This window comes from Solanum tuberosum, unplaced genomic scaffold (assembly GCF_000226075.1).
Source record: "Solanum tuberosum cultivar DM 1-3 516 R44 unplaced genomic scaffold, SolTub_3.0 scf00116, whole genome shotgun sequence".
In the NCBI taxonomy this organism is placed as follows: Eukaryota; Viridiplantae; Streptophyta; class Magnoliopsida; order Solanales; family Solanaceae; genus Solanum; species Solanum tuberosum.
The window spans coordinates 884,059-894,109 of record NW_006239040.1 but is presented as its reverse complement, the minus strand read 5'-3'; the positions used below and the strand labels follow the sequence as shown (position 1 = coordinate 894,109).

At 35.3% G+C, this 10,051-nt stretch overlaps 2 protein-coding genes across 3 annotated transcripts; both read left to right on the top strand.

Moving 5' to 3' along the window:
* Positions 1–1,167: 1,167 nt before the first annotated feature.
* Positions 1,168–3,499, top strand: LOC102580864 (uncharacterized). Its single transcript, XM_006349994.2, has 4 exons — positions 1,168–1,477; positions 1,549–1,689; positions 2,617–2,857; positions 3,228–3,499. Exons 1-3 carry the CDS (start codon positions 1,195–1,197, stop codon positions 2,829–2,831), a joined length of 639 nt encoding a protein of 212 aa, XP_006350056.1. The 5' UTR covers positions 1,168–1,194; the 3' UTR covers positions 2,832–2,857; positions 3,228–3,499.
* A 651-nt stretch (positions 3,500–4,150) lies between these two features.
* LOC102580515 (uncharacterized) lies at positions 4,151–7,080 on the top strand. 2 transcript variants are annotated; one of them, XM_015309866.1, is made up of 2 exons: positions 4,151–5,286; positions 6,085–7,080. In XM_015309866.1, the coding sequence occupies exons 1-2, from the start codon at positions 4,222–4,224 to the stop codon at positions 6,112–6,114; spliced, it is 1,095 nt and encodes a 364-aa protein (XP_015165352.1). In that variant the 5' UTR covers positions 4,151–4,221; the 3' UTR covers positions 6,115–7,080. The 2 variants fall into 2 exon arrangements, with proteins under 2 accessions (XP_015165352.1, XP_006350055.2); XM_006349993.2 differs by lacking the exon at positions 6,085–7,080 and adding an exon at positions 5,686–5,867.
* Positions 7,081–10,051: the final 2,971 nt, after the last annotated feature.

Genomic DNA, 10,051 nt, shown 5'->3' with positions numbered 1-10,051 from the left:
AGTTAGTTTTGAGTCTCTTATCTATGTATATATGTAAATATTCTATTTTGAGACTCGAGTTGCCCTTTGGGCCATATTTTATCAGTTAAGTTGTTTATGTCTTTGCATGGCATTGAGTTATTCTGTTGAGTCAGGTTTCCGCTGAGTTAAGAAGGCCAGGCCAAGGGTTCGCTTGGGGCCGACAATGGTCTCCGAGTGCCGGTCCCGCCCAGGGTGTAGGCTCGGGGCGTGACAATTAAAGTCATGTTAATTAAGTGAAATGTAGTAAGTATCAAAATGAACACATTTGTTATACATTAAGAGCTTGTTTGGATTGACTTAAAAAAATAACTTTACAATCAAAGAATAATAAGTCAAACTTAAATGACTTTAAGTCAAAAAAAATAAAAAGAAGGGAAGACCTATTTTTTTTAACTTTTTAAAAGGCATTTTAAATTTATTTTAAGTTATATTTACTTTGTCAAACACTTTCAAAATTTAAAAGTATGTTTAATCAACTTTTAAACCAATCCAAACAGACTCTAATGACCATTTCAATCAAATACATTAAGGACCAAAATAAAACATTACTCATACGATAAAGACTATTTTGGTCATTTTCTCAACTATACTTACAAAAATTGAGGAGACTAAACACACTTAAAAACAATAATCATAACCAAACATATTAAAATCTGAAAGAAAGCAATAAAAATCAAATGATCGATTTAGATAATTACATCAAACTTTAACAAAAAATATAACCACCAAAAGATAGTGGTGCAGGAACTGTCCCTCTCCGAATCAAAAGTTTCGAATGGGAGCCTTTGATATGATTTTTTTTTTTTTTTTGATAGGAAGCGTTATCCTGTATGAGCCCTATCAATTACTACAAATTTGAATTAGTTAGGGCTCAATAAGGGTATCGAACACAATCAAAAAATTAAATTAAAATAAAATAATAAGAAGAATTGAAAACTGACCACTAAACTCGACGCGAATTATTAGTTTCATTCTTAAACTATTATCAACTTTAAAAACACGATAAACATCTCATTACTTGACTAACTAAAACTAAACGGTACTTTGTTCTTATAATATGAGTGAAATACATCTTAAATACTCCCCAAGTTTAGGGGTAACACTTTCAATACTTCTTTCAGCTTTTCGTTAATAGCCACGTGCTATTATTAAAGTTTAGTTTTCCTTTGCCAGATGGCTTCTCTATTATTTGCCAAGTGTTGTATTCACCTTCATAACCGCCCAACTTCCACCGGCGATATTACTCCTCCTTGTATACCTTATTCCGGCAAATCTCTTTCAATTTTCGCAAAAATGGGTAAGGAATCGACGTTTCTCTCAGCAGTACACTTGAAGAAGAAACCAATGAAGAAACACAGTAGTACCAAACGGAAGCAATTTTTCAACAAAGTTATCGATTATCTCAAATCTGATACTTTCATGTTCGCGCCTTTATGTTCTTCCAGTTTCTCCTCCGGTAAGTTATTCTGTTCCTGAACTTCGTTTGATTAATTGATTTGATTTAATGGATTTTGTTTCGATTTTCAGGAATTGAAGAAGATAGTAAACCCTTGGAAGGAAATGATGAGAAATTGTTTAGTAAAATTGGGGATTATTTGATGGCTGATAACTACATGTATGCTCCTTTGGTTATTTCTCAACCCTGGGATTTGGTTCATGTATCTAAAGGTATAATTTAAGCTTTAATTTATAAATCTATGATTTATTGTATTGCATTTGGGGGTGTTAACAAGGGGAAGGGGAAGAGTGTGATTTGGCTGTGATACGGGTTCGATTTCCGTAATGGATAGGTACTCATTCCCGGCCACTTTCAGTAACCGTCCTACAACATATACGCTAGTAATATGTTTCCCATATCTGCGTATCGTATATAAGATAATATATAAACTTAGCGTACCTACGATTGCTTGCTTTAGCTACTTACTCTATAGGTAATACTTTTATGAATGGCATGTTCGTATGGCGAGCTAGTATGAAGATTGATACAATAAGAAAGTCCCTACTCGCGAGGCCAATACTATGGATGATCAGACAAACTCAAGCTCACTTCAAGTGCATAATGGACTTGTCGTACTTGAAATAATTTTGGTTTAGAAGGAACGCGAGCTATATCATTAAAATGTGCTATTCGAATGTTGTTTTCGGGGAGCTGGGTAGAAGGAAAAGAGGCTCATATCTTAAGGTAGCTCGTCTCGCCCAAGAGGTGAGGGGAGTTGAGAACAATGTGACGAAAGATCAATGGCTTTCCTTTGTTAAGATTGGAGATAAATAGGATTCAAGATGATGTTTTTTTTCTGACTCTGATAGGTAGGGTGCCCAGGCTAGTTTTTATTAATAACTAAAGCTAATCTCAAAGAGAAGAGTACAAGCAAGGATTTAAAATATAGATATATATTTGATTAGGTTTATAGGTATATGTTTTGACAAGTTGCGATTTGAGATGATTGGTATGAAATACAATGCTTGCTGCGAGCAGCACGCAAAATATGTATTTTTGTGTTTGTCCGTGTGGGACTATTTTGTCCACGTAAATCGAATTGCAGCTCTTCGATCTCAATTCAAGGCGTTTTTTTCTTCTTTTTACCTGTACTCTAGGACCAGTTCCTATTCAAGAAGAGATGGACAAAAAGAGATCTGCTGATGTGCTAAAAGGAGCGACTGGAAAAGCGGATGAAGCTGGTAGGAAAACAGTTACTGTGGTTAGCAAAGATCACAACATGGATGGTTTTCCTCATAACAAGAGCCCTATGGTCACCCGTACTCGGGTGCGTAGAGAGACTGTGAAGCATATGATCTATCAAAACTGCTGACTTTTATTTGCGACTTACGTCCTCAGGTCTGTAATATCTCTCATCCAACTCTCATGCATTATTTGGATTGTAGTTAATGCACCCATAAGAACCTTCGACAACCCCCCGTGTGGAGCCACCGTTATTTCATCTGGCATGTACTCTTATGTCTTGGTCAGATCAATATTTTCCCTTTGTGCTGATCATCAGGATGAGATTATACTTTTCTCAAAAACCAGAATGATGGAAGCCCATGACAGAAACTCTCGGTAGTTAGCAAGTTTTGTTGTCTAATCTGCAATTCTACTTTTGAGAGTTGCGCCAATGCATCCATTTTTTACGCGCATAATGTTAACGCTGACATATATCAGTTCTTCTCCTATATATATGTGTGTATGATTCCCACTTCTTTTTCAGGCAGAGGACGATAGAAACATAACCAAGCAAGCTTGTGAGATGAAAATTTTCTTGTCTGATGGTGCGCGGTGCTACTGCTTAGCTAATCAGCTCAAGATTGTTTCGTCTTCCTAGGTAGTTAGTTGAGTTTTACGTTTGTAATATGATAAGTAGGTACGTATGCTTGTTTGATTTGTGATTTAAATTTGGACAGTTGATGACTATTGTATACACTGTGATAGGATAACAAGGTACATATGTTAGTTTTATGTGTCATTTATGTTCATGGTTAATGTATACAAATTACAATGTCTTGCATCTAATCAAATATTGTACCAACTCCAAAAACAGCAACGTTCCTCTTTCGGATACAACTAGCGTTTAAAAGGTTGCCATCAATGTATCATAACATTCAAGTTCAAATAGAGTCGATCACACATATTTTAAAAAATTTACAAACATTAATACCTACCAAAAAGTGATAATAATATTATCCTTGATTCTTGTTAGTGACACAAGCTCCACAAAAGCATTGTACATTTCTTGAAAATAATGAGCATCATTTAAGGGGTTGTCTTCAACGGACCCAAGAAATTTGTGCTCAAACAAACTTGGTTACACATATTTTGAAAAAATTATGAATTAATACACTTTTCAAAATTAAGATAATATCGAATTTGAAACATAAATTCCGAAAAGGCGGTGTTCGCCTTCCGAAAATGATGATCGTCACTAATGAATTCATAGAATTTGAGCTCAAAGAGAGTTTGTATTACCAAACATATTTCAACTACCAATGTTCATTTTCTTATCAAAAAATCAACAGCATTCAGATATATTTAGTGATAGTTCGAATAAAAAACTCACGCGCTTGATTTTTGACCGAAGTTTAATTTATTTCAAATAATAGACTTATTTTTTTCCATAAAATAATTAGACTATAGTTGACCCTTACACAGTGAACCAAACATTTCTCTTCTCTTCTCTGCAAAGTTGATAGAAACAGCTAAACGAAATGCTCGTCAGATTCAGAGGCAAATCTGAAGCTCTATCAAGATTTCACTGTTTCAGTTCTCAGTATCTCTACTCAACCTCAGCCCGGACCAATTTTTTCGTGAAATACCTGATTAATTCACTCGGATTCTCCAAAGAAGAAGCATCATTAGCATCTACCAAGGTAAATTCATGGAAATCTTTAAAGAAAAATCCAGATTTAGTACTCAATTTCTTGAAACAAACTGGTTTCGACAAGATCCAGATGAAAAAACTGGTTTCAACATCACCCAAGTTTCTATTTTACGATGTTTCCAAAACCCTAAAACCCAAATTTCAATGCTTGATGGATATCGGGTTGTCGGGTTCGGATCTTGTGAATGTGATTGCTAAAGATTCAACGATTGTTGAAAGGGGTTTAGTTACTCATTTGAAACCTAAAATTAATTGTCTAAGGAGAACATTGGGTAGTGATGAAAATGTTGTTAAAGCTATAAAAAGAACATCTTGGTTGCTTTCATTTGGTGGTCGTAATGTAATGGAAAATAATTTGTTATTGTTGAAAAATTATGGTGTTTCTGATGATTCAATACAAAAACTTGTGCTTAGAAATCCGAGGTATATTACACAGAAGCCTGAGTGGGTTAAGGATTTGTTGCATAGGGTAGAGAAGGATTTTCGACTTTCGCCTGATTCGTCTATGTTTCCTTATGGATTTCATACATTAGCCTCGCAAAAGAAGGCGAGGTGTGAAAAAAAGCTTGAGATTTTTAAGAGTTTTGGATGGTCGGATGATGATATACTTACGATGTTTAGGAAGTTACCTTATTGTATTGCTCTGTCAGAGGTTAAAATTCAGAAAGGATTGAGTCTTTTTATGAAGGAGCTTGGTTTTGAATCTGCTTACTTAGCTTCTCATCCTTCAATTTTGATATATAGTATGGAAAAAAGGGTCGTACCTCGGATGCAAGTCTTGAAAATTTTGGACGAAAAGAAGCTTGAGAGGAGAAAGGTGGCTCTTTATACTGTTGTGAGCTTAAAAGAGAAAAAGTTCATAGAAACTTTCGTGCTGCCGTACAAGGATCAGGTACCCGATCTGTATGAACCACTCCAGAAAACTCTGGCTCCTTAACAGTTTTTGTCTACTTTTGGTACTATAGGTGCTGAGATCTTTCTAAATTTTAAGTTGTCCGATATTCATTTTTGTCCTGCTAAAGCAATAATATCATTGAAGTATTGTTTTCATTTCAAACTTGTTTTGCTTTCTAGTGACCTTACATGTTTTTCAGTATTGCCAAGAATCATTTATCTCTTTATGGCTTGTTGCTTTCAGTTCACATTTGGATAAGTCAATAGCATACCTAGTTCATTAGTTCTGAAAAATGAGAAACCACGAAACGGGAGGTCACACATTCTCTACTAAGTAGAAAGCAAGTGAATTAATTACTACAAGGATTACTAGTTTACCATGATGATATATATGCAGGTTTTCTTGAGCCGAACGTCTATTGTAAACAGCCTCCCTACCATCACAAGGTAGGGGTAAGGTCTGCATACACACAAGAGGAGGAATACTCGAAGTTGAATGGAGCTATAATTTCTGGGATTCTAACCAAACCCCATTTGGCAAAAAGTTCATATTAAACATCTATCACTGATGGTTGTAGTTATTTTTTTTTTTTTTTTTTTTGATTTGCACCGGGTGTCCGAGTCTCTTTGAGCCCCGACTAATCCCGGGGGTGCACAGGCCCTCGGCAAGATGGTTGTAGTTATTTTACGTGTATGCTTGTTAAGATTGTTGAGGAATTGTATGCACAATTACTTTACTCAGTGAAAATTCAGCTGATTTGGGTTACTAAAGAGATTGTGAATGTATTGACTATAGGATTTGATGAATTGCTCGTCGTGCTTTTAAGGCGAAGTTTAAATGGGGATTCTTGTGAGGGAAATTTATGCTTGTGTTTGGAGAGCATATTGGGATTGCTTATTAGAGGAAGAACCATTGGTTTTGACTAAAGCTTTATACGTGTTTCTTCATTTATTAGCTGATCATTATAGAGTACCAAGTAATCCTATGATATATGCATTGAAAAGAATGGATGTTGAATTTCGAGGGAGTGATTCTCGTTGTGTTTGAAGATAGGGAGCAACTTAATCAGGCTTTTGCAAGATTTGGTTCATGTGTACCTGAGTTTAAAGCAATCTGGAGAGACTTCTTATTGAATCCCAAACAGTTTAGGGTGGATGGATTTGAAGATATTTTGCAAAGTTTATGAAACCTCTGTATAGCTACTGAAATGGAAACCCAATTGAGGTTTTTGCTTACACGTGTGAAGTTCGGTAGCCAAATGAGGTACCAAGATTGGTTCGCGAAGAAGTTTCTTAGAGTACCTGAAAGAGAAACAGTTTTGACTCTGTTACCTTTGTCAAAAAAAGAAACAGTTTTGACTGACATTGTTAGGTTTATATGTTGTTCTGTTCGTCCATCTGGTGAAATCAGATATCTTATCAAGATGAGTTGTGACTGGTTGGCTATTAACGTCCTGCAAGAAGAGTTATATCGAAGCAAATTTAAAGCTTGCGTTGTTTTAGGATTGGCTTTTCTTTGATGGTGAATTCTATAACATCTGTGTTCAACCACTTGAGCTTCAATATGCAGTATAACTTCTCTTTCTATGGGTTCTGGATTCACCGCGATTATGCAAGATTAGTAAGTAGAAGTAAGTGCTTCAACAAAGATTTGAACTTTATTCCTATGCAACCTTATTAGGTTTAGATAGTGCCATAGTTCCTGTACTCTTGAATTTAGGGACATGATTGAAAATAGAAACTCTTAAATAGTGAAGTACAATAAAGTAACGATACAATCAAATTTAAGTAACTGTAAGCTGTGACGATGGCTTGATTAGATGTCGAAAGTGCCAGTATATGCATCTGATGAAAGTGGTACTGATACAAGTACGACAGAAGGGGCATGCGTTTTTCTTTGCTAGTAATAACCATGACATAATACAAGTCGTGTGAAACCTATGATAGCAAGTAGGAAGAGTTATCGTATCATCATCAGCATCACCATTGTCTTGTTTTTCGAATTCTCCTAAACAGATGCAACACTCACTGTTTGTTCCTGGCGGAGTCACTGCTCTTGTTGCCCAGTAACGAGCTTCTGCATAAAAACGAGCTGCTAATATTTCACAAGCTCTGTCTTCACGAGCTCTTGATGCTGCTACATAACGAGCTTCTCTTTCTTGAAAACGTGCACATGTGAACTTTATGAACAAAAATACTAGTACTAGAATAATGGCTAAAACAATCGCGAATATTACACAAGGAAGAACTATGTTTGACATGGATTTGGAACTAGCCAAGGGCTTTGAAGACGAGAGGAAGGGTTTATAGTTTTAACTTGTTGATTTCAAAACTTATGTACGAGTCATGAATATTATAGATACTTTATGTTAAAATATATTTAGTATTAGTTTTCAGAATATGGTAATTTTTTGGCCCCGTCTAATTCTTTTCTTTTCCATGTCATGTAATTAATTATGGTAAGTAAACATTCAAGTATTCTTCCAACAAATTCCTGAATCTCATGTTGCAAATTGAAGGAGTTTTATTTTACACTCTTGGGTCCTAAGAATGGAAAAACCGCACTTCTCTTTTAATGGGCCTTCACAATGTGAATTTGAATTCATCAGGATTAGAATGAGTTTTGATATGGGAACCAAACACTTGTTGGAAAACAAAGCGTTTTCAAGAAGTTTCTTTTTTATTTATTTTATATATGGATTTTGACCGGCTTTTTAGCTCAAGTAACTTCAATTTGTCTAAATTCAGCCCAACTCGCCAATTTGTCGCCTCTCAACTCAAGTTAAAGGGAATGTATACCATCCAAGTTTCCTTTCATGATATCACATTAGTAGTTTTGTGAGATAATAGGTAATACCTAAGTTGCTCGAACTCTTTAAAAATATTGTTGTACCTGTGTTGAATCCTCCAAAAATGCATTTTTTTTGAAGGATCAGACACACGCTCGATGACATTTTTTGAAAAGTTAAGCAAATAGGGTAAAACACGGAGTGATATCATTGTTATAGAAAATATAAAGTGAATTTACCATGTAATGTTAGAAATTCGATATACCTAGTCATGTAATATTTGAAGGAAAGTCAATTAACACCCCTTAGCGTAAGGTGGCTCTGCGCCACTAGTCATGAATACCGCTTAGGAGTGTGGTGGTATGGATGTGATACTTTTATCGTTACCCAAAAGGTATATGTTTGAGTTTTAGAAATAAATGGGATTTCTATCTATGAGAAAAACTTTCTTCTTAATGATCCTTATGTAACATGAAACTGAATTAGTCAGGTCATGAATTGTGGTCTACATTAACCCAAATGTGTAGTCAATCAAGAAAATAGTCCTTATGTATCGCAAATCTGGATTAGTTGGATCACGAGTCTCAATCTAATTAATTGACATGATCAATCTAGAAACCAGATTAATGTTGAAGATTCTTAACTACTTACGTAGCAAGGAAAATACTGCACGTAAAATTATAGCCCCAAAGTCATTACTATATAGTATACACTTTGTAATTTTCTACTATCAAACATATCTCGTTCAAAAATCATTTTAATTAACTAACTCTTATAACCACACTATGTAAAACTTACCACTCTAAAACAAAGGGGTAACGTCTGCATACACGCAAGAAGAATACTCGAACTTGAATAAAGGTATAATTTCTGGGATTCTAACCAAACCCCATTTGGCAAAAGTTCATAGTCAATATCTATCACTGATGGTTGTAGTTATTTTACGTGTATGCTTGTTAAGATTGTTGATGAATTGTATGCAAAAATTCAGCTACTAAAGAGATGATGAATGTATTGGCTATAGGATTTGATGAAATGTTCGTCGCGCTTTTAAGGAGGGAAGTTTATGCTTGTGTTTGGATAGCATATTGGGGTTGCTTATTAGAGGAAGAACCATTGGTTTTGACTATAGCTTTATGCATGTTTCTTCGTTTATTAGCTGATCATTATAGAGTACTATGATATACGCATTGAAAAGAATGGAGGTTGAATTTTGAGGGAGAGATTTTCGTTGTGTTTGAAGATAGGGAGGAACTTAATCAGGCTTTTGCAAGATTTGGTTCATGTGTACCTGAGTTTAAAGCAATCTGGAGAGACTTGTTATTGAATCCCAAACAGTTTAGGGTGGGTGGATTTGAAGATATTTTGCAAAGTTTATGAAACTAAGACTCCAAGTTGGTATTCTTTGCTCTGTATTCACCGCGATTATGCAAGATTAGTAAATAGAGGAAGTGCTTCAATAAAGATTTGAACTTTATTCCTATGCAACCTTATTAGGTCTAGATAGTGCCTTAGTTCCTGTACTCTTGAATTTAGGGACATGAGTGAAAATTTAAACTCTTAAATAGTGAAGTATAATAAAGTAACGATACAATGAAATTCAAGTAACTGTAAGCTGTGACGATGGCTTGATTAGATGTCGAAAGTTCCAGTATATGCATCTGATGAAAGTGGTACTAATACAAGTACGACAGAAGGGGCATGTGTTTTTCTTTGCTAGTAACAACCATGACATAATACAAGTCGCGTGAAACCTATGATAGCAAGTAGGAAGAGTTATCGTATCATCATCAGCATCACCATTGTCTTGTTTTTCGAATTCTCCTAAACAGATACAACACTCACTGTTGGTTCCTGGCGGAGTCACTGCTTTTGTTGCCCAGTAATAAGCTTCTGCATAAAAACGAGCTTCTGCATAAAAATAAGCTCTTTCTGCTAATATTTCACGAGCTCTTTCTTCACAAGCTCTTGATG

What these genes read in the sequence shown, in the direction of transcription:
- LOC102580515 (XM_006349993.2), top strand. Translation starts at nt 4,222, where the DNA reads ATGCTCGTCAGATTCAGAGGCAAATCTGAAGCTCTATCAAGATTTCAC. An exon ending in TGCTGCCGTACAAGGATCAG is followed by an intron (nt 5,287 to 5,685) that starts GTACCCGATCTG and finishes ATATATATGCAG; the next exon opens with GTTTTCTTGAGCCGAACGTC.
- LOC102580864 (XM_006349994.2), top strand. Translation starts at nt 1,195, where the DNA reads ATGGCTTCTCTATTATTTGCCAAGTGTTGTATTCACCTTCATAACCGC. An exon ending in TTCTTCCAGTTTCTCCTCCG is followed by an intron (nt 1,478 to 1,548) that starts GTAAGTTATTCT and finishes TTCGATTTTCAG; the next exon opens with GAATTGAAGAAGATAGTAAA. An exon ending in TTTGGTTCATGTATCTAAAG is followed by an intron (nt 1,690 to 2,616) that starts GTATAATTTAAG and finishes CCTGTACTCTAG; the next exon opens with GACCAGTTCCTATTCAAGAA.